At 31.5% G+C, this 15,675-nt stretch overlaps 2 protein-coding genes across 7 annotated transcripts; both read right to left on the bottom strand.

Annotated features, from left to right (window-relative positions):
- Positions 1-2,503: 2,503 nt before the first annotated feature.
- LOC142528905 (F-box protein PP2-A15-like) lies at positions 2,504-5,776 on the bottom strand. Its single transcript, XM_075634176.1, has 3 exons — positions 5,256-5,776; positions 4,569-4,687; positions 2,504-3,183 (listed from the first exon to the last, which is right to left on the bottom strand). Exons 1-3 carry the CDS (start codon positions 5,565-5,567, stop codon positions 2,721-2,723), a joined length of 894 nt encoding a protein of 297 aa, XP_075490291.1. The 5' UTR covers positions 5,568-5,776; the 3' UTR covers positions 2,504-2,720.
- A 5,841-nt stretch (positions 5,777-11,617) lies between these two features.
- On the bottom strand, positions 11,618-14,827 carry LOC142529278 (uncharacterized). 6 transcript variants are annotated; one of them, XM_075634771.1, is made up of 3 exons: positions 14,608-14,827; positions 12,503-14,303; positions 11,618-12,391 (listed from the first exon to the last, which is right to left on the bottom strand). In XM_075634771.1, exons 2-3 carry the CDS (start codon positions 13,164-13,166, stop codon positions 11,880-11,882), a joined length of 1,176 nt encoding a protein of 391 aa, XP_075490886.1. In that variant the 5' UTR covers positions 13,167-14,303; positions 14,608-14,827; the 3' UTR covers positions 11,618-11,879. The 6 variants fall into 6 exon arrangements, with proteins under 6 accessions (XP_075490886.1, XP_075490883.1, XP_075490882.1 ...); XM_075634768.1 differs by having other exon boundaries at positions 11,621-13,638; positions 13,727-14,303; positions 14,608-14,824; XM_075634767.1 differs by having other exon boundaries at positions 11,621-13,638; positions 13,827-14,303; positions 14,608-14,824.
- Between the last annotated feature and the right edge of the window lie 848 nt (positions 14,828-15,675).

The following is a 15,675-nucleotide window of genomic DNA, read 5'->3' as shown; positions in this document are numbered from 1 at the left end:
ACTATCATTGGAGATATATGATTTTCATGAGACAACAAATGGTATCAGAGCCGTGTGAATGAAATCATCATATGCTTAAACGAATGGGGTGAGGACTCCCCCCAGTAATCCGTTCTGGAGGTGAGTGATGCTCCCGGTATTATATGCAAGGTGTGTGCTCCATCGCAATGAAGAAGAGTGAGAGTGACCTCGATTGAAGGACGGAGAGATTTCAGAGGAGGTTTTGGACCATAAAAATAATTGTGGAACTTCGTTTGAGAAGAATGCATTCTCACATTGGAAGGTCTAGATAAAAATCATGTGTTAATATAAGTTGGAAGATATATTTATTGTATGAGACCTTTTGGTTAAGACCAAAAGCAAATCCATGAGATTTTAGCTCAAAATGGACAAAATCATATCATCGTAGAGATATATAACTTCAGTGAAACAACAATAAGTAAAAAGAAAACTTAACTTTCTCAATAGCTCATAAGCCATTATTCGAAGCAAAAACTATTGCTTCTCAATAGCCTGCTTCTAATAATACCTCCAACCACCTTTGAATTCAGTTGAGTGAGAAGATTAAAATCCATATGACCAATTTGACAGTCATGAAATCAGATTTGTATCATCCACAAGGCAAAAACTCGTGTGGACGATTTCACGGATCGTATTTTGTGAGACAGATATCTTATTTGGGTCATCCATGAAAAGGTATTACTTTTTATTGTGAATATAAGTAGGATTGACTCGTCTCACAGATAAAGATTCGTGAGACCGTCTCAAAAGAGACATAATCCCTCCACAATGCTACGAGATCCCCTTGATCAAACGATATTCTTGTGCACAACCACGGCATTGTGCACATAACCAGATCCAAATCGCATGAAATACTATTATTACAGAACATGACAATCCAATGTTTTGATGTCATTATCTTAAACGTCAATTGTATGCTAACATCATTAATTGAACTTTAGTAAAAAGTATATTTCCTGAATTAAAGTTCAAATTTTCAACTATTAGGGCATCCGCATCCGTCCACATTAATCTATGTTATTAACTTTTCATCTCCTCAAAAATTATGGGGTCCACGAGCCACATATTCATTACATTAACACTTTCCCATTATTAACACACACTCACATTCATTTAATATCAACTTTCATTATTTATGGGTCTCACTGTCCACTTACTCATTTTTTTTAATTTTAATTAATTCAATATCTTTCTAATTTTGTTAAAATTTTATAACAAATATTATTAAAAATAAATAGTATTATTATTTTAAAAATAACTTAATTTCAATATTCATTAAAATACTATTAAAAATGAAAAAAATGTTGGACTCTTTTATTTAAACGGCTAGTTTGACATTATATTCTACATATAGCCGTTTGAAAAGAGCCGTTGGGGAGAATTTCTTCAGAACATGCCTTAATTAGCAACGGTTTGTGAGAAAGCGTCGCACATAGCGACGGGTTTTGAGAAACCGTCGCAAGTAGCGACGTTTTTCAATTTGTGACGGTTTATGAAAAACCGTCGCTATTTGCGAAATAATGCCGTTCATTCTGATGAATTTCTTGGCTGACATGGCAGCCAAGATTAATAATTCATGCACCCACATTGGTGCAATTAATGCACCAATGTGGGTGCCCTTAGTAATAGTACTTTTATATTTTAATTTTTTATTGACTAAAATACAGACGGCTTTAGTAATAACATGATTTTATTTTTTAAAATATCCAGTGTTTCATGTTTGTTATATATTTAATTGAGTTACACGTGATATAAATGCATCACGACTAGTTACTATGCCACTTGTGTATTTTTGTCACGCATAACAAAACCTGGGAAGGTAGTTGTCATGGGTTTTGCGTATTCAACTTTTGTTTTAAATTTTTGTGCAATCATCCTCTCAATTATCAATATTTTACAATTATTAGATAACAAAGTGCTGAGTGTTTTTGTATGGTTGCATATAGAGGTGTGAACGAATCGAATCAATTTGTGAGTTTTTTGAGTCGATTTGAAAAATAATCGATTCGTATTCGAGTCTAACTTTAATATGTTCGAATTTTTTTTCTAGCCGATCTCGTGCTCAAATTTCTTCCATCGAATTTCCAAGATTTACATCGAATTCACGCTGCTTTAGGAGAATTGCCCAAATTAGGATCAAGTCCACTGGATGAATTATTTGAAACAAATGTAGTTGGGCTGAAGTGTTAGAGGGCGCCCAAAATTAGATAGGTAGACATGGATGCAATGGGCCGAAGGATCAAATCGAGGCTTATTCCTTAATGATACGTTATTTATCAAGAACATTTTAGGGCCAGAACATTAAAAATAAAATACAGTTTGTGGCCCAAATTTAAGGTTATCTTTTACTTTAGCATCTGTTGCATTAATCATATCATCTACCCCCAAAACAAAAAAAAAAAAAATTGACCAATTTAGACACTTTGACAATTTAATGCTAATTTTCGGGAAAAAGAAAAAGAAGTAAATTTCGATTATAAGGTTAAAAAACGAAGTTTAGGACCTAATCTTAGGTACAAACAAAAGTGAACAAAACTGCATCAATTACAAAGCACAAAAATTACAACAGAGGACACATACCTAGCAAAAAGATTTAGATAACATCCTCCAAGTTTGAATGATTTTCAGAAGCTAAACCTATGACAAATCCGAAAAAAACCCACCACATAACTACAGAATACATACATGTGTCGTAGCCTTTACTTCAAAAGGCCTGTTTTCCTACGCCCTTTCAACTCACTGGGAATTATCAATACGGAATCAACACAAAGTCCCCCTTTGGAATGGGTGCAATCAATCTGTTTCATTGAGAATTTAACTTCCGTCGGGGGATCTGATTCGCCGACTATAAATTCACCAACCTTATATTCTATCCAAGAACCGCGTTTATGATTTCCAGAAGGGTCATCATTCCCTGTATCGTCTAAAAAGGATTCGCTCGATCCTTGCTGCCCATCTGAAGTAGTCAATTCGAAATGCACAGGTTTGATATCCCAACCATGAGTTTGATCGAAATAGGAAACACGGCGTCCAAGCCTTTTGGAGAACCTTCCAAGGTGAATTCTAAATGACAAAGTGTATATATCTGGTGGAAAGGGGAATTTTACCATCCCATCTACTTCAAACCACCATATTTGCTGCAAATAGGCCATGACATTAAATCTGCGAGAAAGGAGGAGCACACAAGAAAGAGTAGGTATTAAATTTAAAATCAGTTACATTCTAGTATAAGAGTAAGGTGGTTACAATAAGGTAGTACAGTTAGTTTGGGACAAAAATGTTTATCACGAAGCACATCTGTTGCAATTCGGAATGAGAAAACAAATTTTCAAAATGGGATATTACAAGTTTTGGTAAAGGTATGCAACATTGGGGTGTAATACCAAATTGTAACGAGAAAAATTTAATAGAATATAACCTTTACAAAAGCATAGCAGAAAGAAATTTGCACGGATATGTTTAAGTTATAAAGGTTTTTTCCGGACCAATTACTTTAACTAGATAATGTATTAAACTCTCTGTTCTGGGAATTTTGTTTATGTGTTGTCAAGCAAAGAGAGCGAATTTTGCTTTCAACAATTGATTTACTTGTGTTTCTACGATCATTGGTAAGTAAAAAGTTACAGCAAAGAGCACTTGAGTACACCAAGTCTTAGAGCCAATTGGTTTGGCTCCAACAATATGATAGAGCAACTCTGAATCACAATGATTTAAATTTGAACACTAAAAGCATCACTCAAGCTTAAGCACGGGACATTTTTCATGCACCATGCTTCTGACAAATATAATGAACATCTAAAGCAGACTAAACAAGAATGATGATGACAGTGAAGACAGAATTCCCTGTAGCAACATGTAATCATTGATAGAGAATGAGCAACATTTTTTTTAATTAAACAACATTCACAAATCCCACTAAATTAACTTGTGAACAATTTTTACCAAAAGGGTCGAGTTCATAGGAAATGGCTCAAGAATGCATTTATACTTAAACACACTCCGTCGTGTACAAGCCAGCAATCTTGTAATCTGCGACGATAATTATTACTATATAAGACATATACGGGAACGCTGGTCTCGGTCGGACACCAAAAAACAAAGATCACCCAAGACAAGCTTAATGAAATCTATAGGGTTTTGAGTACCAAAGGTTTTAACCTGTGAATCTTGACCGTCCTAAAATTTTGAACTACAGAGAGATGACCCAACAATAGTATTTATACTTTTCACAACTTGGATCAGCAACAAGATTGTGCTCTTCTGGTTTTACCTCCCTATTGAAAAACTTGATTTCTAGATTCAACGTCTGAGACTCGTGTATATATCAAAGTAAACTCAAGTTCTTGAAAATTTGTTTCCTAGAAAATTTTGTGGCAAACACTGACATAAATTTGAGTTCAAATGCATCAATATTGAACAAGAGTTCATGGAAACAATAATATTCGAATATTTGAAACAAGTACCAAATTCATGTAATCGAATAGCAACATCACATCCAGAAGTAGAGAGTATTTGATAGCATGCAACAAAAATCATCAGATACTAACCTAGATTCTTCAGTTGGAACCCAACTCCAATATCTCCGGTCCTCAATACCTGTAATTGCCATAGCCTTGGCCGATATAGACAAACTAACTCTCCCAGTAACTCTGTCCACCCATGCTACCTGTAGTTCCCCGCGTGAATATAAGTATACTACAAATACTAGAGTGAAAACCCAAATTAAAAAAACATAATAAAGTAGTTATTAGTCATAACTCGATAAAAACTAATACTGTCGGATGAAGTAGATGTGGAACCCATATACTATTTCTGTTTCAAACAAACTTATACTGAAGTGTTGGAACTGAAATACCCATATGATCACCAATATCAGAAAATCATAAAATAAACACGTAGAAAACATCAAACATAGCTCAATCCTCATCCATCAACTACAAATTTCTCCACAGTATCAAACAAAATAGCTAGACATCCTTGATCCCAATTGAAAAAATAAGCCAATATCTTTAAATGGTAACTCCCCAGCAAGAAAATTTGTCAAACCAACGGAATTATTGATAAACCAATGAAAAATGGCAGTCCAAACCAGTTTTACAAATCAAGTAGCTGCAAGTAAACTAATTTTTGATTCCAGCGTAATAAAACTGAAACCAAATCACCACGACATCGTTTTCCCGAGATCACAGACGTCAGTCAAAATCACAGAATACTGAGGAAATCAAGTGGCGTGCCTTGTGCCCGCCGTCGAAGGGCAGGGGACGGAAAAGGAGGGCAAAAATGTCCTTTTTGGAGAGCTTTTGATAGACTTGTGGATTGGATAAGAGGTGAAGAAGGTCGTGGTAATTGGAAGGTAACTTGGACTCCCAAACGGCGTCGGATGATGCAGCACCGCGGAAGGCGCGGTTTAGCCGAGCCAAGTTGCATATCTCCGGCGGCGTAAGATAGAGGAACACGCACGCCACGCAGCTCTCCGGTATGTCCCCAAGACCCGGCACCCCATTACCCGACCCGTTTTCGGTTAAATTGGATAACGCTGAACCCATAAATACGTAATCAGTCGGGGATTAAATTGATGAATCGGGGCGGATCACCTCCGTAGAGGGGCGACGGAGGATGGTAGGAACAATGGGTGTCGAACTTTGCCTATGCCCACACCTACACAATTTGAGTCGTCGGCAGTTGTATTCGTGGATGCGTGCGGGGCTCTGTCTCTCTCTTTCCCTTGTCTTGTTTTTATTTTTCATTTTTTTGGGAGATCTTATTTGGATATTTTATATAATATCTAATCTAATAGTATTATAAATATATGTAATTGAATTGTGAGCTTATTATTTTATTCTTTAATTTGTTTTACAATTTATTATGTTCATGAAATTCTTTAAGTCATTTTCTATGTTAGTTTAATATGATCATTAATAGTGTATTTAATTCAATCATAATTATTAATTTGATTTTACTTTTAAATTTAATTTAATTACATATTACATATTTAAAAAAATGCTAATATACTAACATTTATTTTATTTTACTATTATAAATGAGTAGGCCTCTTGTGAGACGGTCTCACGAATCTTTATATGTGAGACATGTCAACCCTACCGATATTCACAATAAAAGTAATACTCTTAGCATAAAAAGTAATATCTTTTCATGGATGACCCAAATAAGATATATGTATCACAAAATACGACCCGTGAGACCGTCTCACCCAAATAAAAGTAATACTTTTTATATGATTTTCATTTGTAAACTTACTATTTTACCATTTTGTTTGTTTTATAATTTGTCATGTTCATGATGCTTTTTTAAAAATTCAATCAAGATAATTATTAATTTGATTTTACTTTTAAATTTATTTTAATTACATGTTACATATTTAAAAAAAATTACTAATATTACTAACATCTATTTTACTATTATAAATATATGATTTTCATTTGTAAACTTACTATTTTACCATTTTGTTTGTTTTATAATTTGTCATGTTCATGATATTCTTTAAAAATTCAATCAAGATAATTATTAATTTGATTTTACTTTTAAATTTATTTTAATTACATGTTACATATTTAAAAAAAATTATTAATATTACTAACATCTATTTTACTATTATAAATATATAATTTTCATTTGTAAACTTATTATTTTACCATTTTGTTTATTTTATAATTTTTCATGTTAATGAGGCTTTTTAAATTATTTTATACGTTAGTTTAATAAGATTATTAATAGAGTACTTAGTTAAGATATTTATTATTTTAATTTTACTTTAAAATTTAAATTTAATTAACAATAACATCAAATTCATAGAAAATTACTATGATAATGTTATAAATTAAAAATTGTTAATATTCTGAATATTAAGGTAATATTGGAAAGATGAATGAAGACGAGTGAGGTTGAATAAAATTAAATTATTAATAAATATTAAGATCATATAAAATATCTTTTTCTCATTTAAAATAGAGATATTTTTAGACTACTTATGTATCAACATAGATATATGAGAGAAAATATTTGTATGTAATTTATTTTCAATGCAAATATTTAAGCATTTAGTCAATTTCGATATATGATGCTAGAAAAATATCCATAATTAATATATTATCTATTAATATCTATTAAATAAATGGATGAGTGAGGTTGAATAAAATTAAATTGTTAATAAATATTAATATCATATAAAACATCTTTTTCTCATTTAAAATAAAGATATTTTAGACTATTTATGTATCAACATAGATATATGATTGAGAGAAAATGTTTGTATGTAAGTGATTTCAATGCAAATATTTAAGCATTTAGTCAATTTCGATATATGATGCTAAAAAAATATCCCTAAATAATATATTATCTATTAATAATATCTATTAATTATATATGACTTTCGTTTGTGAGCTTACTATTTTACCTTTTTTTTACAATTCGTCATATTCATGATGTTATTTAAGTCATTTTTTATGTTAGTTTAAAATGATCATTAATAGTGTACTTAACTCAATCAAACTACTTATTAAATTTAATTTTAATTACTTAAATTTATTACATTGCAGTCAAATTCATGAAAATATCTACCATATTAATGATAGATAATAATGGGAAGGCGAAGGGAGATGAGACGGATGAAATAAAAATAAATTATTAATAAATATTAAGTTCATATAAAAATTCTTTCCTCCATTTAGAATATAGATATTTTCAAACTCTTTATGTGTCAATTGAGATACGTGATTAAGATAAATGTTTGTATGTAACTGATTTCAAACACTGTTTTTAAGTCATTTGGTCAATTTTTTATATATGTTGTTAAATAAATATTACTAAATAATATGTTTCATTTGATCATTTAGTATTCTTGCAATGAGACGAGTTTTTTACCCAAGCGTTAACATGTTTTATATGTCATTTGTGTTGATTTTGTAGTATGGATGTCACATAAAATGTCTATATTTCTCAAAGAATAAAATCGTTTTTCAAAAAGAAAAAATTCTTCATCCAGAAAAAAATACATGAAAAACAAAGTGTACACAATTCTCATTCTATTTATAATGGTATGAGAACAATTCTAAAGTTTTGTGGACACAATAGATCAAGTTTGTGAATTTTTAGTAAATTGAGACATTGAACCAGTTGCACTTTATTTCATCTAATATCATCTCGATATATTCCGAGGAGGCTAAGAGGTTTTTTCTTTTCTCTTTTTTTAGTCAAAGTGGCTAATCAGCTAATTCATAAGATATAAGATGGTAGCATTGAAAACTCCTCGTCAAATACATTCACTTAGCCAAATAGTGAAATACAAATATAATTCTACAATATTTCATCAAATTAATTTTGACTATCATAAAATGCTCATGAAATTTAAACAGTTGTATTATTAGATACGATATTGAATAAAACAAATACTTTTATATATATTTGAATGATATCTATTATCTCATTTGCATATATTAATTACGTTATCCATGTATCTTCTCAAAATTTTTAAAATACAATAATTAATTTTGTATGTCGTTCCACAAGATATAAAATATTATGAACAAAATGTAAACTCGATAGAAGAAAATTTGTTTTGTTTCAATGAATAATATAATATTATGTTCTAGACACAACAAATGATATTGAAACTATATTATCCTCATGATATGAAGAACGCAATCATTGTTCCAAAGCTTATAAAAAAATAACTAACGAGATGACTTTCCTGAATTGCGTCAAATTAAATGAGGAAACAGTTCTAATATATAGTAATTTGAATAGATTTTCAAGTATTATTTCTTACGGTGATTGATAAATAATTGTTAAAAATTTATTAACCTTATAGATATATGTTAATAATATTGATATTAAATATATAAAACTTGGTATTACAAATATCACGATATTTGAAGAAATCACAACATCATTCATTGGTTATGTTGTTGAAGGATATATATGTTATACATACTTTTACTCATAAGTGAAAACATATCACCACTAAAATAATTTTTTCTTAAGAGTTACAGTTGATGATTGTCATAAACTGAAAAATCATTCAACAAAAAAAAAAACAAATAGTCGAAATATAAGATTATCGGATAAAAATAATGTAGAAAACCGAAAAAATGTATTGATAGAGAAGCGAACTACAAGCATGTCAGATCCCCGATGAGGATTCTAGCTAAATAACATAATAAGTGTTAAAGATGATCATATACTTGTTGAGTATACCAAAATGGTTATACGCATATTATAAAACTACGACAAAGAGTTGTTGAGTTGTCAAAATCAACCAATAAACATATTGAAAAATGTGTCATGTGGATAAGATAACTTTTCTGATTCATATACCGTCTATGATCATGATTTTTATTTTTTGTGGTTTGATTTGTTTTAATTGATAAATGCTACTATCCATATTTTAATTCATTTAAATATTATCAAAATTTCATTCATATATTTTCAGCAGTTAATAGCTCACGTGTATGTTAAGATGATTCTCGTTTATCTTATATATAATAGTTTATCTTATTAGTGAGCACAAAAATGAATATAACTAAAGAGCAGTTGTATGTTAAGATGATTCTCGTTTTTAGGGCACTATTCCATTGGTTCAATAAGTATTGGACATACCAATGGATCTAATTTTGAGCAAAGTATTTCTAAAATGACGAGACAAATTTTTTATTTCGGTTATCCATGAAAAATATTATTTTTTATGCTAAAAGTATTACATTTTATTGTGAATATCGGTAGTGTTGACTCATCTCACATATAAAGATTCATGAGACAATTTCACAATATACCTAATTTTTTTAAATTACCTTTGTAAAGAAGATTGAAGCCTTTTAAAGATTCTGGCGACAAGTTCAAGTTTGAAAGGCCTTTTTGCTATAAGTGGAGAAGAAATTGCAATTATTATTTCTTTGGCTTGATTGGTGGCTTGGATTGCCATTACCAAAAAAGGTTACTTTCAGATTATGAGCGTCAATTTATAAATTTTTAAAAATTATAAGATGTGTGTTAACTAACGATACAAAATAGTCGTTCAAAATTACAAGTTTTATAATTCATTTTAAATTTTTTGAAATTTTAAATTTATAAATTGATGATCATAATCTGAAAGTAATTTTGAACGACTATTTTGTACTAACATAAAAGTAGTTAATTATACTTGAAGTTAAACCCTCCATTTGGATAAGTATTTTAAAAACAAATAGTATTTTATAAGTAATAAAATTTAAAGTATGTGTTTGGATAAAAATATTATAAAACGTTTTTGAAAAATATTTTTTTTAAAAAAATGTTCTCCTAATATAGTTTTTAAAAACAATTGAGTGATATTTTTTATTATTTTTACAATGATAAATATCAAAACATATTACTTTTAAAGTGTAAAACGTTTTTATAGAATATTTGTTCAAACACATTTTTGACTTAAAACAACTTTTAAAACCTTTTATAATTTTTTTGAATTTTTTTTAAAAAAAAACATTTTATAACTATTTATCCAAACAGAGCCAAAGTTGTAATACACAAAATGAATTATTTCATTTTAAAAACTTATTTGACACATTTGATATCATCTAAAAAGATATTATAATTTCTTTTCTTAATTTCCATAATATTACCATCTGTTATATGTGGGATACTATTTTTTTTCTTGATATCCTAACCTATGAGGTGGGAGGACTCGAACTCGAGTTGTACACGAAAAACAGGGTGAGATCATGGGAGCTAATGCTCGGTCTCACATGTGGGAAAGTATTACAGCTAAATGTGTGTGATAAATGTGTGTGTGATTCGAGTATTTGCATGTGACTCTGTTTGTGTTTGGATTTTTATTTTCCAAATCTATATTGGATCCAAAATGATTTAAATAGATTTTAAATTGAACTCATTAATTGGTAATTTTTTTAGATATAAAATTTTTTTTAAACGAAACTGAACTCCTCACTACTTCTTTGAAAAGTCTGTTATATCTCAAGTGGAGACTGAAATATTTCTTCCATGAAAAGGGTTCTTTGCACGTGATTTGGTTGACTGAGTGGAAGTCATTTATTTGCGCTAGTACCACAATCAAAGGACCACGTTGCCAAGTTTTAAATTGACTTTTCAGGACATGAGTGATATTGAGATTGACAGAACATAATAATCTTTAGTTTTATCGCACGTTATAAAAGTTTTATTCATAACTCCGTAGAAATCAAATAAAATCATAATAACAATACAAATTCTCTCATTACTGGCATGGACCATAACTCGATTTGAAATGTTTTTTTTTAAGAACCAGAAGTTGCATTTAATGGAGTAGAATCACTTCAATTTTAAATCCATCGTACCATTTAATTCATTTCTCATTCTTGCACATATACAGGAACATGATTGTGCTTATGTCTACAGGCAAGAAAAGTACTGCAAAATTGTGTAGAAAAACGTGCAAGATGCTAAATAATAGTATGGATATGGGAAATTCTGTAGCTGGCTGTAACTGTATTTTCAAGTATTACTATCTTTTTAATTTCCAAAGGTTCTACTTCTACCAAACCTAAATTGGTTTATGGATTGGACTATTCTATTAGACTTAAATCCTATATTGCTGTACCAATTCAGAAGCATCGGAATCGGATTAGTTTCACGTGAAAGATTGAATTAGAATGTCTCAACTAAATACTATTACAATATAACATTTTCCAGAATAGATCACATTGGTGTAAATTAAATTAAAATGTGCCAACTAAAGTCTAAATACTATTAAATTCTTCCTTTCAAGAAAATAGCAGCTAAAACTTCGATTTTTCATAGTATAAACAATCACCGAAGAATACCTCTGATTCCTTGATGGTTGATTTTGTAGAATAAGCTCTTCAATGATGCTAACTTCCATTGTCCACTTTTGTAAACTCCAACGATGACTGATCAACCACATTGTAATAAATTGCATCTCTTGGATATAAACAGTTGCCATATGCCATGCTGCCATATCTGGAGAGGTAATTAAGACCAATCAAAAGTTCTACAATTGCTGCCTCTATCTGCACTCGATTCGCGAAGTAAAGGGTCTGAACAAGAAGCACACTCGACCCAAAAAATGGTCTCTGTCCTTCAAAATTCCTCTCAGAATGCCATTTTATCATGTTGTGAGCGAGCGGAGAAAGCCATTCAAGTATAGTTTCAAGTGTTAATGTCCACTGAGCTGCATCGTTGGCGTCATATTTAGACAAAGTAAAAGTTTTAGAAAAAGTTTTCAATCTTGCCTTCAGACAGCTTCGAATATTCACTGGTAACATTTTGTAGAGTTCATCTCTAGCATCAAGGCTGATCAAATGGGGAGACGATGCTAGTTTCTCGATCAATATGATGACCTTCGCGTAGTGCAGAGCCAACGCTGAGTGACCAAGTGTAGATGGAGGAGCATTCAACAAGCGACGCTTGGAGTTAAAGAAAGGGACTTTTTTGGGATTCAAGATATCGTACAAAGTTGGAAGAGCACTCGTACCTTTCTTTTCATCTGTATCTTTCTGAGACGAGTCGAATGACCTAAATGAGCTACCACGAGATGGTAAGTAGTTCTCTACTATAGGAGATTCACGTCCACCACCCATGCATCCAGAGAAACCAACAGGAGCAAACCGTTTAGTTTTCATTTCATGTTGTTTTCCACAAAGAATTGATGAGTGAAAGCCACCAAGAAATGTCTTGTTCTTTAGGCCCAAATTCAAAAATGACCTCCCCATGTGAATTTGAAATCTAGATAGGCTGTTTTTTGATGGGTTAACTGATGGTTGAATCAAAGCAGAATTGTCGTGAATAAGATAATTTCCGTGAATCTGTTCATCGTCTTTAATTCCTTCAACAAAGCCAATCTGGTTAATCCCATACACATACTTGATCCTCTCAACAACAGTAAATAAAGATCTGAGAAGAAGTCGGACTGTGTAGTCATACGTTCTGACCCAAGGAGACATCTCACGAAGATCCTGCACTTCCTGTTGTTGCCGCAGTACCTTATGTTGAAACTCAAGCACTTTGACCTCGCCTAAATCCGCACTAGCTCGCATTCGTTTTAGATTCTGCTCAAGCTCGGCCAATACTTCGAGTTCTTGGCACATTTGTTCTGTTGCCCCCACAAAGCTCTCCATTCTTTTAACTTTCTTCTCCATTTTCTTGATCCTATAACTCCACCTGCACCATTGGGATCAATCTCCCCGGAGTCATAAAACACTTGATCAAGATTGTGATAAGTAGGGTCCGCACATTTCTTTCCAAGTATGGCCACCGATTTTGATGCTCTTTCAAGATTCTCAAGCATCTCTGCAAGAGCAAGATCCATAAGAAGGTCCTCTTTTTCAGACACGAGCTTTTGAATGCCTACTGAATTTGCCATCTCTTCTCTCAATCTAAAAATTTGCTCATCCGATAGATACTGCCATATATTAACAATATTTAGCATGAACCTCGATACTTCAAACGATAAAATTCCTATAACTGGTTTGTCAGGCTCCTGCAATATAATCTTACGTGAACTCTTCCATATATTATTAAACCACGAGTCTGTAACAGTTTCGCCCACCATCTCTCAAAGTTATGAAAACTCACCCACCTATACAAGTACCTCAATCAACTTCACAACCTCTATATCAAAGTTCAATCACATAATATAAATTAGCTAAGGTACCCGACAATTTCAAACCAAATTGAATAAACTGAACAACTTTCTTACCCTAATCTTGTTTTCAGTATACACAACAAAAATTAGAATCAAAACATATCAGAACATTGCATCCTGCATCAAATTGTGCAAGAGGAGAAAACTAGTATACCAGGCCGCATATAAGACTCCTCAATCAACTTGGCCTAACAATTTCGGTAATGAAGATAGACACAAATTATCTGCAGTTGTGCTTTTTTGGGTCCGTCGGCTGGGCCATGACGAAATGGAATTAAAGTCAACAGCGAAAGAAGGATCCAAACGCTTTACGGAACAAAGTGCTATGTGCCTGAAAGCCTCTCTTGAACTCGAAGGAGCCATCCTAGGAGTCCGTCTATTCGTGGATTGATCTGTTATTTTCCCCACGGGTATGTCAGTATTCTAAAAGATAGGAGGTTGTGATACCATTCCTCGCATCAAATTGTGGGAGAGATAGGAAGGAGCTTATAAGTCATGTAAGATTCTTCGAACAACTTGAATCCACCATTTTTGTCAACGGCTGCTAATCACAATCATATTGTGCAGCCATGCTAGCAGATCTACTATTTATGCCGTCGCAAAGCTACGGAAAATTTTGCATTCAATCTTCCTGTGAACAAACATTTAATTTATTCAGAGATTTACATTAACAAAACATGTTTTTTTTTAAAAAAATAGCATGATGCATAATTTTCTTGCTCTGATCCACATACTGATATTATATATCACCGCACGACGGATAAATTAGTACGTCAAAAAAAAAAAGATGATCTTGCATTAATAGTAGAGCTAAGATTTCAAGTACATCTTAGAAACAAAGCATACAACAAAAGAATTACAGCATATAATCGAATCGTAATGCATCAATTGAACAAGAATGACGATTTGCTGCATCGAAAAGAACTCAAACGAACCTATTTTCAAGAACAGTGGAAATTTATCGATTCCGAAGTGACATTATACACAGTTTGTTAACATTCGCACCGCCGGCGTCATGTAGATAGGATTGTTTTTACTATAGCGCAACGAGTCAACTACAAAAGCTAATATGCGCTGAAACTCGGTGGACACCAGGTGATATTATTCGGTTGCGCGATGGATCGGATGCCACTTTCAATTTGGAGCTGCTTACGACGTCGTATCTGAGCACGTGAATTATCCAGAGCGCCCCCAAAACTAAATTTTTAATCAAAATTGCCCAAATTTTAGTAATAAGTAACATATTTTTTCAATTTTTTTTTGGGCAAAACTAACGATTTTCTATTAGCATTTTAAAATTGAAAAATCGAGGGTCAAACTAATATTCCGAGTCGTTATCGTTATTTCGAACAACCCGTGACGTAATTCTGTGAAGTTACTTCCGATCCCGTCCATGGAGATGTTTATCAGCAACGAATGACAAACCAATGTTTATAATTAAGGATTCTCCGATGAGTTGGATGAGATCAGTAGGGCATTTTTGTCTCATAAAGATATAACACTCTACGTGTCTCAACACATAACATATGTACTGAGTTGATAAAATCATTGTCAATCATTCAATTATGATATATGAATGAATGACCATAATTCATAACTCTAATATGTCATTAAATATCAGGTATTATCAATAAATACGTCAACACTATTGCTCCGTTTGGTATGTGTGATGTGATAAATAAATGATTAGTAATTAGATGAATTATAAAATGAAATATATGGATAAATAATATGGTGAGATAAAATATATGATGTTTGATGTAATATTAACATTATAGATTGATTTTGTGTATTAACATGAAACGACTAAAATATCCTCACTATATACATTATAATTACCTAACTAAATATAATAAATAAATAATAATAGTAATAAGAAATAAATAAGTAGGTAATTTTTAAAAATATTAAAAATTCAATTTTTACTAATTTGTACACTTTATTTTTTATTATATATTTATTATTCTTATTAATTATGATGATATTATTAATTTAATCAATAA

This window comes from Primulina tabacum, chromosome 16 (assembly GCF_025594145.1).
Source record: "Primulina tabacum isolate GXHZ01 chromosome 16, ASM2559414v2, whole genome shotgun sequence".
Taxonomy (NCBI): domain Eukaryota; kingdom Viridiplantae; phylum Streptophyta; class Magnoliopsida; order Lamiales; family Gesneriaceae; genus Primulina; species Primulina tabacum.
This window is presented reverse-complemented; position numbering and strand designations above follow the sequence as displayed.

Bases quoted from the DNA above. Each gene is read 5' to 3' on its own strand.
- LOC142528905 (XM_075634176.1), bottom strand. From the start codon at position 5,567: ATGGGTTCAGCGTTATCCAATTTAACCGAAAACGGGTCGGGTAATGGG. The intron at 4,688-5,255 runs GCACGCCACTTG...GGGGAACTACAG, and splicing joins CCTTCGACGGCGGGCACAAG to GTAGCATGGGTGGACAGAGT. The intron at 3,184-4,568 runs GTTAGTATCTGA...CCTTTCTCGCAG, and splicing joins GTTCCAACTGAAGAATCTAG to ATTTAATGTCATGGCCTATT.
- LOC142529278 (XM_075634765.1), bottom strand. From the start codon at position 13,166: ATGGAGAAGAAAGTTAAAAGAATGGAGAGCTTTGTGGGGGCAACAGAA.